The 17105-nt window shown below is 38.1% G+C and overlaps 1 protein-coding gene across 3 annotated transcripts in view; it reads right to left on the bottom strand.

Moving 5' to 3' along the window:
• CUNH18orf54 (chromosome unknown C18orf54 homolog) overlaps positions 1–17105 on the bottom strand; it is a 53495-nt gene that overhangs the window by 19352 nt on the left and 17038 nt on the right. Inside the window, exon 8 of one of the 3 annotated variants that reach the window (XM_035440069.1) lies at positions 13013–14139. The exons of the other annotated variants lie outside the window; for them this stretch is intronic. Coding sequence (XP_035295960.1) covers positions 14067–14139 — 73 coding nt within the window. The 3' untranslated portion in view covers positions 13013–14066. Of the gene's footprint in view, positions 1–13012; positions 14140–17105 lie in introns of those variants that run through there. 3 annotated transcript variants of the gene reach the window in all.

Below are 17105 nucleotides of genomic sequence, written 5' to 3'. Positions count from 1 at the left end.
AGGGAGTGTCTTTGCAAGTCTATACTCTCCATTACCCCTAAAAGTTTAGTAGAAAAGGAGGAGGAAAGAATGAGAAGAAAAGTATTTCCTTTAATCCCAGCACTCAGGAGGCAGAGGCAGGTGGATCTAGGACAGCCTGGTCTACAGAGTCAGTTCCAGGACATCCAAGGCTACATAGAGAAGCCCTATCTCAAAACAACAATGACAACAACAAAAATCTATTCTTCCTTTTTTCTAGGCCAACGAAGAGTATACATGCCCCAATATCTCTTACATGTGTTGCCACTTGTTTCAATAGAATTATTATCAGAAACACTGTGGGACACTTATAAGCTCAGACTTTTCTTTTGGGAGGTGTTAATTTTTTTATTTAAATAACAATGCTTTCATTTGTTTTACATACCAACCAGTTTCCCCTCTCATCCCATTCCCTTTCCCATCTGCCCCCCTCCCCCATCTGTTTCTTCTTCATCTCCATTTAGAAATTGACATGGACACTGGACCCATGCAGTCAGGGAGCCTGAATGGGACCAACCTAGGCCCTCTGCATGCGTGTGACAATCGTGTAGCTTGGTCTTTTAAATAAATCTTCGAACCATGGGAGCAGGACTTCTCCCTGGCACTTAGCTGGCTTTTGGTAACCTGTCACCCATGCTGTATTGCATCTCCATGTGAGGGGAGGAGCTCGGTCCTACCTCAATTTGATGTGTCATGCATTGTGCAATACTTTCCCTTTTTAATGAGGAAACACCCTCCTGAAGCTACCTTCCCCTTTTACCAGCTGGATGCAGTGATGCCTGGAGTGGTATCTTTGGGAAGAGCCTAGGTGGATAAATCTGGATCTGTGTAAATACACTGGCCAGTAAAGAAATCCCTGCACCTGTGAGTGGGGAAGCTCTATTGTAACTCACTGTTACTCGCTTGGCCAGTCCATTTTACCATCCACTAAAAACATATTCACAACCTGTGGTGAGATACTGTTTATTATTTAATAAGTTTTCCCGGGGATCAGAATGCAAAGCTAGCCACAGAAGCTGGTCAGTGGTGGTACACACCTTTAATCCCAGGAATCAGGTGACAGGCAGATGGATATCTGTGAGTTCAAAGCCACCCAGGGCTAAATGAGAGTGAATCAGTCTAAAGGAGAAACAGAGCTCACACCTTTAATCCCAGCACAAGAAAGGAATATGAGGAGTTCTGTGGAGTCTCAGAGAGCACTCTAGGATTCTAAGGTTTGGTGGAGAGCAGTGCAGTCTGGAGATGCAATCTGAGGTTCTGTAGATCACCCCTTGGGTGTGAGTATTAGTAGTCCCATGCAGGCTCCCTGACTAAAAAGGGTGAGAACTCTACCAACTTGCTGCTTTGTTTCTCTGATCTTCAGCTTGAACCCCAATATCTGTTCCACTAGGATTTGCTGCATACTTTATTCTTTGGGGTGGCAATACTCATAATAAATACAGCAATGCAAGAGCTGCTAAGTGTTATTACCCAGCAAAGGGCTAATCTGGATACATATCACTATAACTTACTACATGAGTTTTGAGTGTACACATGCAGGTCAGGATACTAGAAAGGTGACCTTGAAGGAGAGGATGAGGTCATGGGCTGGGTGAGATCCATTTATAAGACTTCTTTTTATTTTCCAAGAACAAGTTAAGTCACAAGAGAATATTGTTTTCCTTTGAAAAACTGGGCCACATAGATCCTTCTATATGCCATCCTTAGGGAGAAGAAAAAAATGTGGTTCTGAAGTCTAATAACAAGTCATCCCCACTTCTATTATCAGCCTTGGTAAACGCAAAAGGAAATATTTTATTTACTCATAGTCTAGTTTTCCCCAAAGTATTTAACAACCTAAGGGCACAGGCACTGACCAAGTAGTTAACTGTATGGCCTTGGTCTACCAAGTTTATACTGAAGTGGTTGAGAATATGAAATCTGGAGCAATTAGTCACAGCAACAGAATGATAGTAGAGAGACTGGCAAGGAAATGTTGGGCATGAAATGTGTACCAGTAACAAGAGTTATTAATGTTCTTATTATGCAAATGTTTCTTATCAGCTGCTTAACTCTAAGAGGATGAGTGGCTGTCAGAGACGAGAGACATCATGCACCACACAATGTTAAAAGTTATGAGGTCAATAAGGGACACTGACCTGTACCTCAAATATATTGCCATGCAATGATTCACTCTGGCTAATGAATGCACAAGGAAAAGTAAACATTTTAAAGTGTGTTTTATAGTGCCCTGACACCAAGACAGAAAAGACACTTTACTGATGATAGTATTCAAGCTTCTGTACTGGCCTGCCCTTGGGGTTCTGACAGGATACACCCTCAGCTGCAGCCACTAAGCAACACCTGTGCACATTCAATATGTTCCCTTCTAAAAGGGCCCTGCCACCGCCTCCCCTTTTCCTCTCTCTCTCTCTCTCTCTCTCTCTCTCTCTCTCTCTCTCTCTCTCTCTCTCTCTCTCTCTCCCTCCTCTCTTTGGCCCGCTCTCTGCTTCTCTCTCTTTCTCTCAGCCTCTCTTTTGTCTTCTGCCATTCCTTTCCCCAGAGTCTAGACTCCCCTCTCCCCTCCTGCCCCCTTTCCCATTCACTTTCCCTCAATAAAAAACCCCTCCATCCAAGTTCTGTCCCATGGCATCTTTTTTTAAATTACAACAACTGGCTCCAGAGAAAATCAGTGACATACATTGGATTCAGCTGATTGTGGGGAAAAGGTCGATACATTTCTCCAGTGCTTCCATAGTCACCAATACTCCTTTGAGAAATGCCTTTGCTCTTATGAAGAACTAGCAAGCATTGGATGGGAATCATCTCCTGAAATAAATGAAACTCAGAGCATCCTGTAAATTTTGAAGTTAATATAAAAACAGCTTACTGATTTAGTTCTATTCCATATTTTTGCCAAGTCAGTTTCCTTATGTGTATGAATTGTTAAAGCTCGAATAAATGGCCTTACTGAGTGTGAATATGGATTATCAAGAAAACATTCATGTGGCAGACATATGTTTTCCAGTGTGGAGGTGCCAAAGTGGCCAAGCCCCTAAGATGTGGTGCTTAATGGAAAGTAGTTAGGTCACAGTGTCTCCACCCTCAAAAATGGGTTGGTGTTTAGAGCACTGTGTCAGCTCTCCTGTGACTGAATGTACTTTGCTGAAAATGAATTGTCAAAACCAAGCTCACGTTATCATGGCTCTATATTTCACACGGAGTCCTTTCTAACACATGAAGTGACTCCCTTTCCACTTTCCCACTATGCTGTTTCACCTTTCCAGGTGCCAAAGTCATAATTCATGTAAACTTCCTTTGTAGACTTCCCAGCATCAGTTATTGTTATAGCAAAACAACACGGAATATAGCAGACAACTTGAGTTAGTGATAATACTTTGAAAAATATCAAACTGCTGCCTTCCCAACATTCTCATTCTTTCAAGATTTCATTGGATTATGTAAAATTAATTTATCTTGTCTCCTTCCCTTTGGCAGAAAAACATCCCACTTAGATATCTCATACTTCTAATAATGCTTCTACATTACACTTCCTTCAAATCTTCACCTACCTTACCTATTTTGTATCTATTCAAGAAGTGATAAGCTCTCTCATAGAATCAGTTCCTTCCCACTATAAGTTGGAGACCTTATTACATATGTTCTATCCACTAGAAGTCAAGTTATCCTCTGGATGCACCATACTCCACTTGTACTTCATGTAGCTCCAATGCCTGCAACAATCTTCCTATGATCTCTCTCAATGACTGCCATCACCCCACCCCAGTGCTACAGACTCTCACTTCAGTGAGTACTCTTTAAATATTTATTTGTGGTGTATGAGGTTTATGTGATGTGTGTGTGTGTGTGTGTGTGTGTGTGTGTGTGTGTGTGTGTGTGTGTGTAAACAGTTTACCACTTGGGCTGACAATGCTTCCACAGAGACATAATTAATCTAACAAAAATTCCAGGACCAGATACAGGATGCTTCTTCTGTTTTAGTCAGTCGTCAGAGGAGTTCAAAACAGTACAGGCTCTTTGCTGTTGCCCTTGATTGCCTCCCAAAGGTTGAAGGCAAGTTCCTATTGCTCAAGACCTTGCACGCTTAGGACACAGGACTTGGATGGTTCAAGCTGGCTCTAACCTGAAAGCCTCCTTGTATCCTAATTCATAATACCAGAAAGTACTATACGAGCTGCCAAGAAGGGAGGCAATCAATAGTCCTGTTCAGCCATGCTGTGAAACAATCTTTGTACACTGTAAATATTCATTACTCCCATTGGTTAATAAAGGTCTGGCTCCCCTGTAGCTGTGCAGGAAGAGATTGGGAGGGAGAGCCAGACTAGTAGGATGTTGGGAAGAATGGCGGAGTCTAAGGAGTCTGGAGACAGATGTAGTAGCATGGGAAGTTAATAGAGGAGGTAAGTGAACCTCAGAGCAGCACATAGATTAATAGAAATCGGTTAATTTAAGTTATAAGAGCTAGCTAAAAACAAGCCTAAGCTATAGCTGAACATTTATAATTAAAAATCTCTACATCCTGATTTGGGAGCAGGAAGGAGAGAAAAATCAGACTATACAGCCATGATGCCTATAAACCTCAATACTGACATGTATGACAAGACATCCCTAAAGATACAGTAGTGATACTCATATGTTGGCAGGAACATACAGTTGTTCAATTGGACTTAAGACCCACTCCATAGGAGGGAAATTAAACCCTCATACTAGAAATCTAGCTAACCCAGGACTAGTGAGGTCATTGATTTTAGAAGAGAACCTACTACTGCCACATTAGATCAGTGCAATTCCTGAATACTGTCTAAATATTTTTATCCTTATACCACGGATAAGTTTAGCTCTGACCCCTCATTAAAGAAACCTTTACCATAGGCGGAGACCATCACTGAAAACCACAACTGGACATAATGCAGAGATCAATGGATCATGGATAGTCCAGCCCAAACTGATACACCTACAACAGCTCCAGCACCTATGGTTCAGGAAACTTTGTGGAAGAAGGAGCAGAGAGATTGTGAGAGCCAGAGGACCAGAAGTGTGCTGTGAGGCTGTGTCTCCCAGAAATGCCCTCCTAAACAGTACCCAAACAATGCCAATATCAATAGACATGTTAACATGAAATGGGGAAATTCTCATGGGGTTCACCCCTAGGTAAGTCTCTTTAAGCAACTGATAGGTGAGAGATGGAGACTTAGTCTCTCGAAGGAATGATGCCCTTAATTGGCTACCTAAAACAAAGTGGTCAGCTCTGAAACAACATACAAACAACAAAAACACTCAGCTCTTATACACACACACACACACACACACACACACACACACACACACACACCATATATGTGCATGTATATAACAAAAAGATGCCATCAATTTTTTTCTTTCTTTCTTCTTTTTTTTTTTTTTTTTTGTGTGTGTGGTTTTGGCTTTTTGAGGCAGGGTTTCTCTATGTAGCTTTAGAGCCTGTCGTGGAACTCACTCTGTAGCCCAGGCAGGCCTGAGGCCATCAATTTCATATCTGTCATCTGTGGATGATTTAGCACTACCTTTCTAATCCCACATAGTTGCAACAGGACCCATATATTATGCTGTTGTCATGCATTGCTGCTGAGCACTGCAAATGACAGAGATGTGCTGACTTTAGTGTCGGTAAATTTAGTGGTTGTCCTTCCTCCCTGTTGTATGTGACCACACAGATAATTCGTCCTTCTTATGTGGGTCTCAGAGTATCTGTTCTCTTTAGAGCTACTTAGCGAAACTCACTGTTCTCTTCCTCATAGAAAAATATGTAATTTAGATTTGTCATTAATGTTAATTACCCTTCTCTTTGTTTTAACTTGGCATGTATTCTACTTGTGTTTTTATGTTGCTGCTGCAGGTATTGATGTTTTGTATATTTTTTATTGTTTTCAATTTATGATCTTTTAATGGGTTCAGTTTATTCCATTTAACTACAAAGTAATATTCAGAGTCCAAACTGTCAAAATCTGGCTTATGGGAGCTCTCTGGAAGTATGAGTCGAGAATTATGAAAGCTATACATGTTAGTACTATATTGTAAAGATTATGTAAGAGTCAATATTTGTTCATTTAAGCCTACTGAGTGCCATTGCCATGGTGTCTGCTCTGTGTAATCAGACCTGGCAATGGAAGTCTCACTTAAGAAAAAATTATAGTCAATTGAAATGAGCACTTCAGGTGAAACAGACGGTGTTCTAAGAATGGACTGTAGGAACACTTGATCTAGCCCAGTGTAATATCACACAATTGTAGGTGTTTTGAAAGATGGAAGCAGGAAAACGACACTTGGAACATTTGGCAGGTGGGTGGTAAGGAAAAGGAAACATCCTTGAGAAAGGTGTTGCAATACTGGAGGCAACAAGGGGCCTTGGGAGAAATTTAACTATAGTCACTACAGACTTGTTCTTTAAAATCATTTCTTGGGCTGAGTATGCACTCAGTTGGTAGAGTGCTTGCCCAGCATGCACTCTAGATTTCATCCATCCTGAAACCTGGCCTGGGGGTGTGTGCTTGTAAGCCTAGCACTTGAGAGGCTGAAGCAGCCATCCTTGACAAGATAGCAAGAAGTCTGAGCTAAGTTTGGGCTACATATGGCCTTCTCTATCTCTCTCTCCTTCCTTCCCTCTCTCTCCCTACTCAACACACACACAAGCACATGAAAGAAAACTAGGAAAATGAAACAAAAATCCAAAATAATTTTTCTTTTAAAAGTTTATAAGTTTAAGAACACCAAAAATTCTACAAAACAACCCTACATGAGTGTGGGGAGGGGAGACTTATATGTATTGTATAAATTTTGTTAAATGATTTCCTGAGGCTTTATCTAATGACCTTGATGTTACCTGTCCCCCTCCCTCCTCTTCCTATATTGACCTCATTCCCCAATACCCCAGTTGGAGTTGTTCCTTCTTAGTTAAAATATAACCATATCACTCTCCTCCTTCGCTTTCCTCCCTCCAGCCCCTTCTAAATTCTGTATCCTGGTATATTCTCAAGCATCCAATCCCTTCATATTTTCCTGCTTTCTGCAAGTATTCCATGTAATAAATCACATCCGAAGACTTGGAGCTGGGATAAGAATATTAGGCTTTTACCTTTCTGGGTCTGGGTTACCTCACTCATCATATCCTTTTCTAGGTCCATCCATTTACCTTTGTTTCTTCCCAGCAGAATAGTACTCCACTGTGCATATACCACATTTTTATTATCCAGTCATTCATTGAAGGGCATTCAGTTTGTTTCCATTTCTTACTTCAACCACTTAAAAAAACACTATTTATCTGGCCATGGTGGCACACACCTTTAATCCTAGCATTTGGGAAGGAGAGTCAGGCAGATCTTTGAATTCAAGGCTCCCAGCACAGTCAGGGCTACCTTGAAACGCTGCCTTGAAAAAACAAAAATAAATACATAATGAAAACTGTTCTTTTCTGATGAGCTGTACAAAGCCCATGAACAGGTCTGTTTTGTCCCTAAACAAAAAGATTACAAAAGTCTACCTTATATTACTATATAAAAAATGAACATAGTACACTGCTGCGGTTATCTTTTACAAGAAACTAGCTCCTGGACAGAAAGAAAATGTATTTATTGCAAGCACAAGTTAGCACAAGTTAGTAGATGTCTCAAGTGGCCCCTCAAGCCATGTTTTCTGCCTCTACTATTCAGTAAATACATATTCATGGGGCTAAGCACTGTTATATTTGGTGGATACAGATCAATGAATGAGGTAAAGTCCCTGCCATCAACTTCAACTGAAGAAAAACAAAGGGGTAGAGAACAAATGACAACTGTAAAAAGGCTGTTTGGTAAGGAGGGCCCTACGCAGGCATCTGATGACAGCAAGCATGGAGTAACTGGGATAAGCCTATCTAGTTGGAGAGAAAGGTACAAAAGTCTGGAGGCAAGAGCATATTTGTAGTTATGTAAGAAGAGGAAGACTAAATTTGGATCACAGAAAATGGAGTGCAAGAAAATGTTCTGGTTTACGGAGATGAAAAAATAGTTGTAGCCATGTTACAAGGGAGATTAATGCTGTTAGAAACTTACATTTTATTATAATAGTAAAGTATTAAAAACTGAGAAGGGATGCACTGGCATCTAATGTTTGTAATATATGTGATCCTGGTGAATAGATCAGGAGGTACAAGGGAATAAGTAGCCTGATCTTATTCCTAGTGCCTCCCTTGGTTAAATACATCAACACCAACACCATGGCAGCTAGTATTTACTGAGATCACAAGTGCCAGCCATACCTTTTCTCATTTAACCCTTAAAACTAAAGGAGTGGGAGAGTCAGCAAATACCTCAGTAGCACAGAATCTGCCTAGCACTAGTAAGATCTTGGGTTCAACCCCCATCACCAAAAAAAAAAAAAAAAAAAAAAAAAAAAAAAAAAAAAAGACGAAGAAAAAAAAAAGAAAAAGAGCAAGAAGATCAAGTTTACTTGTGTACAAGGAAGGGCTTGTAAATAACATAATCATAACGGAAATCTACCTGATAGTGAAGCCCAGATTCCTCCCATATAAGTCAGGACATACCCTTTTTTTACCACTGTATTTGTACTGGACTCTGTTCAAGTCTTTTTATGGCTTTTATCAAGAATAAATGCACCTTTACCTGATTCCTTTATGGAAAACCCAAGTTTGGTCACCTAGATCAACTCATGCATTTCATCCTGGAAGAACATTATCCCAGGTGGTTTAGCTGTTTGATCTTATATCATGTTTATCTTTTAAAGACAGGGTCTAGCTATGTAGCCAAGCCACCCACGAACTCACATACCTTCTTATTTGTTGTCACCTCTCTCACTATACTTCCCTTGTTTCTCACACATCTCCCATCTGGCACAGTAACAAACTGTGTAAGAATCAAATTCAGAATCTACTTCATTCTACTTAAACTTAGATTTCTGGAGTCGCATTTCAAACAAAACCCACAACATTGAAAAATAGGCGGCAACTGAAAAAAAAAAGTAATATAATAACAAAAGTTCACTCCATGAAATAATTTAGAAATTAAAGGCTTCACCTGAACATTACTTGTTAATAGTAGGAATACTGAAATATATGTGAGATCCATCTTGGCAAGTAAAATTATAAATGATCTGTAGGTGCCAAAGAAATGCAAACCACAGCTTAACTGAGGCAAGAATAAAAACAAAGAATTCCAATTATAGAGAATTTTCTATTTCTAAAAATATTTACAGGAAAGTTAAATGGTCACCTTAATAAAAGGAATGTTCTATATTTGCACCTGATGTTGTTTCAGGAAAACACTTATGTAACTCTGAGGTACGCAAGAGGGGAGACAACTCTGTACTCTGAGACCCCCATTTGACTTGGGGCTATGCACAAACCTACTCTTGTAAGAAGCCTAGTTCCTTTGCTTGCATGTATATGAACACACACGCCTCTCTAGGCATGCACTTGGAACCCCCTCAACCCCTGATCTGTATCAGGCTACACAAACTACCATCTTTGAATGATAGTAGTTTTGCCACCCCGGAAATAATCAAATTTAGAGCATTCAAGTGTATTCCTAAGGTATCCACGTATGTTGACGAGAAGGGCCAATTCAACCTCAACTGACTGGGGGTGCATGAGAAGTAAAAAGAAAAACTGTTTTCATTAGTAACCTTTCAGGAAGAATCCCATTTATCACCATATGCCTATGCATATGCATATGGCATGCATGTGATTAAAATCAGATAACATTATGGGAAGGGGCATACACAGTACAGAACTGATTACATAACCTAATCGAAACAGAGAACCACCCAAACTATATCCCTTATTAACCATCTCTTCCTCTCGAGCCACACAAAAGACAACTTTAAACAGTAACTGGGGCTCCTGGATGTTCACTCATGTGTCTTGTGATCAATTTTTACATCATATTCTCCTGTGATCACAGCACATCCTTGCAATCACTCTTCACAGCACATCCTCCTTTAATTGTACTATCACTTGTCTCCAAATCAAATCATCCTCCTCCTTTTACAAAGCTGTGTGAACCTGTATGGTCAATTATTTAAATAAGAGGACAAGAACATGGAAACATGTACTCCATGCTCCAGTCACCAAAAACTGCAGAATTCTTGCCACAGGTCCAGATTTCTATCTCATGAAGTTATCAGATTCATTAGTGTTTGAAAACACTAGCTCAAACTTTTTCACTGTTCTTTGATTTCTCTAAGTAACATGACATTTTTGTTTTGTTTTTCAAGACAGGGTTTCTCTGTGACTTTGGAGGCTGTCCTGGAACTAGTTCTTGTAGACCAGGCTGGTCTCAAACTCACAGAGATCTGCCTGCCTCTGCTTCCGGAGTACTGGGATTAAGGGCGTGCACCACCACCACAAAACAAGGGAGGCAAGAGTAGAAAGCTATTTCATGTTTCCTCTGAGCAATGCCCTACTCTAGTTGATCTACCTGATCAACAACTGTATTAGCAAATACTTTAAAGACCTTCAGTGCAAATTTATCATGAAGTAGCTTTTCCTATTGATTTCTGGCAACTGTTCTATCAGTAAAGAGAGTATGGCAAAAGATATGAGCTAGCACCCTGTCCCAATCTCTACCCCAGAATATGCCGTCCTTTATGTCTTCCAATGCCAAGCTGGAAGTTTCCCTTAGACTCTGGCCAGCTCCTGTTCACTCTCCATGATTCTCTTTGTGAGCACTCACTCACTGTAATGGTGGTATATTCAACTCAATAAGACCTAGAATCTGAGAAATGGATTTCTGAGCATGCCTGGGGAGATTGTCTTAACTTATGCACAAAGACTCGTTTTCATTTTAAACAGAGGACACCAGACTGAATAAAATAAGACAGCTTGGTGGCAGCAGCAGCATACATCCCTGGTTCTCAGCTTTCTGATTCTGGGGGCAATGTGACTAGCTGCCTCAACTTCCTGCTGCCTTGACTTTCTGTCAGTGACAGAATGCTATCTTGAACTCTGAGCTAATAAAACCTTCCTTCATCAGACTATTTTACTACAGCAACAGGAAACAAAACTAAGATAAATTATCAACAGCTTTTCTGAACTGTGGAAAATGGCTATTTGCCTAGTGACTAAAGATGAGATCAGATGTGGCCAACATAATAACCTTATCTGCCATCTAATGGACTCCAGGTTTATGAGTGAATGCCATGTGTGCAGGTGCCCTGAGAGATCAGAAGAGGGCACCAGACACCTTGGCACTGGAATTACAGATGGTTGTGAGCTGCCTAACTTGGGTGCTTGGAAGCAAACTTAACTAGGTTCTGTGTCATCTCTTCACTAATTGAGAATTTTATTTTATAACTGCATGTAAAAAGATATTAGACTAGAACATTAAGTACAAAACAACAAAATAATAAGTACCAGAAAACCCCCCAAAAAATAACCTGGCTACAGAAACATATACCAAAGCAAATTCAAGGAGATAGGCCCTGAATTCAGTCAGAAATCTCTATGAAGCTGAATGATGAATTCACACTGATAGTAAGGACAGTATATTTCAGGCTTGACTGTATTTGTTCATATTTTTAATCCCTGATCTCAAATATTTTGAAACTACCTTAAGTGCATATGCATGCAAATGTGGAGGCCAGGGGACAACCTTGGGTGTCATGCCTCAGGAATGTCTGTGTCCCTTACTAAGAAAGTATCTCTGACATGGAACTCACTTATTAGACTCCAAAACTGGCCAGCAAGCTGTAGGAGTCCTCCTCTCTGCCTCTCCAAGGCTGGAATTAAGGTATACTTTTACCATGCCTGGCTTTTTTTTTTTTAAACATAAGTTGCACATGAGCAGCAAGCACTTCATCAATAGAACCATCTCTCCATACCCTGTGACTTTTTTTTTTTTTAACTTTTTTGGCTATGAGGGACAGCATCTCACTATGTAACTCTGAGTGTGGTGGAATTCACTATGTATAACAGGCTGGCCTCACAGATGAGCCTGCCTCTGCCTCCCAAGTGCACCACTACACCCCACCTTTGATTTTTAAATCTGCTATGCTCAAAACCTTGAAGCCCCTTCCTTTTTACTATTTAATATTTTCCCAATATACTTTAAAAAATGAGTGATGAATTAATACAATTTTACATTTATAATATAGCTTTAAAATCTAGTTTTTTCTCATTATCTAATTTAAATTCGAAACTCAGCAACCTCTGCATTGACATTTTCCTCCAAAACTCTAAAGAAAAATCTCTGTAATATTAACTATACATGTAAACTCAATGATTGTTTTACAGAATTTCATGAGCATTTAGATTTATTTTTCAGTTGTCTCTCCTATATATATATTTTAAGTTGGGATTAATAACTGATTCAATCAATTCCTTTTATTTAGGTAACAGCTACCTTTCTTCATATATATTATAAAAGAAAAAGGCAATGCTCCTTTGGTAATATAAAACTGCTTTAAAATATGCATTGTAACATAATTTTAGAATGAGCTGGTTATATTTAGTATCAGAGATATGTTCTTGCAAATGAGTGTTCATCAGGCATTTCCACACCATGTCTTTGCTGATGCTTTCCAGCAACAGGCTATATTATGTGTTGCAAACATATAATTAATATGTAATCGGAACTTAAGAGCCTGGATCTCTCTTTAGAAATTGTAGTGTATTTCACTAAGTGAAATGGCTCTCCCAGACCTACCTGACATAATCCTGCTATAATCTTCCTTTTAAAAGCCAGGCATAACTTAATCTATAAAGTAACTCTATATTTGGTTACATAAGCCATTTGCTATGCAGTAGAACATGCCACAAAACAGAAAGTCAGCAGCAATGAGATCTTCTTAGTGCTAACAAATCTACTGGTAAGAGCTTCTCAAACTAGTCAGACAAATAGGTTGGAAACTTCACTGGCTAGGGAACACAAAAAGACATGGTCTACTCTATATCTATAGCATGTGATGTTAAATGGTGACTTAATAGCTTGAGAAAAAAAATTCTTTAACCATATGTGCTTAGAAATTCTACATAACAACCAACTTATTTATTAAAGATACAACCATTTGGGTAAAGTGTTAATTTGTAGTATTTGATCATATACAACATACTCTTTAATTTCATCATTTTTAAATGCATTACTTATGCTTTGTTACATAAATTTTAGTTTCATTGATGAAGATGTTTCCTACTTACTTTAAATATTAATACTCAATAGAAACTGCAAAACACAGCTCTGTTCAGTTCTATCTAGAGATAAACTATTCAGAAAACTATAGGAAATAGCTTTAAACTACAACCATTTTCAGATTTTCCACACTCATTTTTTGTTTAGTTTCAGATTTGTCATAAAGTTATAGCTTTTAACAGATTATGATTAATCTGAAACTAAAATCTAGACAATAACTACATATCAAATATTAAATTCTCAAAATACTCTCTAAAACGATTTGTGAGCTCTCAAGTATTGTCAAGATTATCTTACAAAGAATCAAAGCATTAATTAAATAAGGAGGTTCCCTAGTATCACAATAAAAGAAATATCCCATTAGCACTGAGCCACCAACTACTGTAAATCATTGTCATTTACAAATATAACATCTTAAATATTCAATTTATGAAATCTTAGAAATAACAAAATCCCATATGATACAACAATTTAAGGTACTCCTTAAGCTGCTTAAATACATTTAGTACACACACACACAAATATAAAATTAGGGTAGAGACTAAATAGTTCCTTAACATCAAATAACTAAATGGCAAATGATGAGAATGTCAATAAAAGCTGGGTCCAGATCAATGGCAAGGAAGGAAATTACCCACTTTTGAATATTAAACATTTTCTGGTCTGAAGATCCAAATACTACTTCAGGACATATTTTAGTGTCTTTCCAGTCATGGTTTTGTATGAAATCAGGCCTATGAATATTTCCAAGTTTAGATTGTTAGAAATATACTTGATGTAGTCATAGAAAAATATATGGTTTATATTTACTTTGTAAATGTAAGTAATAGCAAAAGTACACAATGAATTGTATGGTGACTGTTTATTGTGGTTTAAGTTTTATTTTCCTCTTCACATTTTTGGTGACTGCTTCCCACTGGTATCATCGACCAGGTCTCTCAGGCGTGATAAATGTTGTAGGGCCCTTCATTAAAAAAGCAAAAAGTACATTATAAACCAGGATTGAGAACTGAGTAACCAATGTAGAAAGCAAGAAATAGTGATTACATTATTTATTGACTTCAAAATGAAGTTACAGAAAAACATAAAACTTTGACATCTGAACAAGTGAGAACTAAAATAATTTAACATTCTATAAATATTTGCTTGAAATATCTGATATTCAATTTTTAGTTTAATATGCCTAAGCCTAATAAAAAGTATTGCATATATCATATTTAATAAAAATATTTTTCATATAATTTTCCCAGCAATTCTGCAAAAGTATTTTTTCTTTTGCCATGCTATATGGGTCACCTAGGATGCAAGGCACATAATTCATTTAATATTTACAGTAAAGATAGCTTAAATTTTTAAAATATCACTTAAAAAAATCAGTAAAACTTCTCAGTAAAACTCATTTTTTATTGAGAAGGAAAACAACTTCTCCAATAAGGCTGAATAATGCATACATTAACAATCTAGATTTCTTTTTCAAAATACACAATAGATAAAAGACCACATCTTCAGCAAATAGTGTTAGTCAAACGCAATAACTACATGTAGAAGAATGGAACTTAATCCTTATCTCTCACCCTTCACAAAACAATTCCAAATACATGGATCTCAATGTTAGACCCAATAACCTGAATCTGATAGAGGAGAATTAGGAAATAAACTTATAGGCACTGGAAGGAACTTTCTGAACAGGAAAACCTAGGAGCACAGGCATTAAGACTAACAACTGACACCTCATGAAACTACAACACTTCTTTATGGCAAAGGACACCACCTTTTAAGTAAAGAGGCAGTCTATGGAGGCAGAAAAAAAAATCTGTAACAGCTATACAGCTGACACAGGTTTAGTGTCTAGACTACATGAAGACTTCAAAAAGCCTAAACACCAAAAATACAACCCAGTTAGCACCAGAAAGACAGCTCAGTGGATTAAAAAGCACCTGTACTCTTTCTTGTAGAAGACCTGTTGGGTCCGTTTCCCAGCACCTATATAGTGGCTCACAATCATCCACAACTCCAGTTCCAGGGAATCCAATGCTTTCTCCTGACTTTCACAAGGGACTACGTACATATGTGATACATATACACACATGTAAGCAAAACATTCATAAACATAACATAAAAACAAAAGTAAATCCAAAAAGATCATTTTAATTGAAGCACATAATTATAACAGTTCTCCAAAGAAGAAATACAAGCAGCTGATATCATGTTACTTTAGTCAGAATGGCTAAGATGTTTAAAAATGACAACAAATGATAGAATGAATATGGAAAAAGAAACACATATGCATTGTTGGTGCCAGAGCAAATTGGTACAGTCACTATGGAAACCAATATGGAAGCTCCTCAAAAACTGAGAAACAGATGTACCATATGATCTAGGTATACCACTACTAGACATATACTCAAGACTCTAGATCTTACTATAGAGAGATTTGCTCATCCATGTTCATTGCTGCTCTTTTCACAATAGCCAGGAAATGAAATTAGCCTAGATGTGCAGATAACAAAAATGTAGTACCTTGGATAATGTAATATCCAGCTCTTAAGAAAATGAAATTCTCAGATACATTGATGAAGCTGAAAATAATCATTGAGTCAAGTCACTCAGACCCAGAAAGAAAACTGTCACATGTTCTCTCATGTAGATAGTAGCTTTGAATCTTGACATATGTTTCAACTAGTAAGGAGTCATGTGTAGAAGGGGGTTTCAAAGGAAAGGAGATAGGAAACAGCTGGGGATGAATGGAAACTAATAGAGCAAGAAGGATTAAGTGGGGTAGTGGATGGGCAAGCAAGGTAAAAGGAGTATAGGGAGTAACATTGAAGAACCTTGAAAAACTGTAGAAATCTAAGACTTATAGAAGCTTCCTAAAATATACACATGCATATATAAAGAGTTTATATGGAATTACCCATTTGCAGTGGACAATGCCTTTCCTAGACACCATAGGCTATAAAATAGAAAACCCAAAAGTCATATCTGAGTTATCTCTTCCCAAAATGTTTGTCTGTGAAGTACTACAATATCCCTCAAATATTAGGTTATGGCCATTGTTCTTGGTTACCCTCCAGAAGTTGATGGTAAAACCCTATTGATGAAAACATCACATAATTGAGTCATAGAACACAAAGAAATGAAACTAATACCAATGTGAAAGCTTCATCCCTACTGCTTAGTATTCACAGTACTGAAACACACTATGCATGTTAAGGAGACAATCCTACCTAATTGTAAACCCTATGAGTCTGGCAAGATATGCCACTGTTATAATAGTGTCATGAATGTTACAGGAATAACCAAACACTTTCTATCGGATTTAAGGTCCACTGATCAATTAATATTTGTCCACATAATTAATATGTTTCCATTAATATGGCCACAACTCATGGTTAGGTGGCCATAGGCCTTAGGGGAGAACCTGCTACTATTACTCTTCTAAATATACACAGTATTACACTGACTCCTAATGACCCTTCAAACAACCTTCATCAGAGAAAATTCTTTTTGTAGTAGATGGTGATTAACACAGAGGCCCACATCTGGCCAACATGCAGCAAATAAACAAATAAAGGAGTGCTCAAACCTAAACAGGGAATCTATTTCATACCATTCCTCCAAATGCTCAGAGACCATCACATTTCATATTTCTATAACCAAATACAAACATAAAGAACCCTTATTGCCTGACAAGAGAAACAACTTGTAGTGTTCATTTCATTATTATTTAGGAAAAAATGACTAAAAAAATTTAATGTACTGTTATATAAAACATTATTCTACCTCAGATGTGTGAAGTATTGTAGTGATATATTAGTTATGATTTTTATCAAAGCTTGCCTGAGGATTAGGAAAGCAAAGTCAGCCACAAGCCATTGAAGCCAGGCACACACCTTTAATCCCAGCAACCAGCCGCTAGGTGGTGGTGGT

Source organism: Cricetulus griseus, chromosome 2 (genome assembly GCF_003668045.3).
Source record: "Cricetulus griseus strain 17A/GY chromosome 2, alternate assembly CriGri-PICRH-1.0, whole genome shotgun sequence".
Classification (NCBI taxonomy): Eukaryota; Metazoa; Chordata; class Mammalia; order Rodentia; family Cricetidae; genus Cricetulus; species Cricetulus griseus.
The sequence above is the reverse complement of the archived record's forward strand: the minus strand, read 5'-3'. Positions and strand labels throughout refer to the sequence as shown.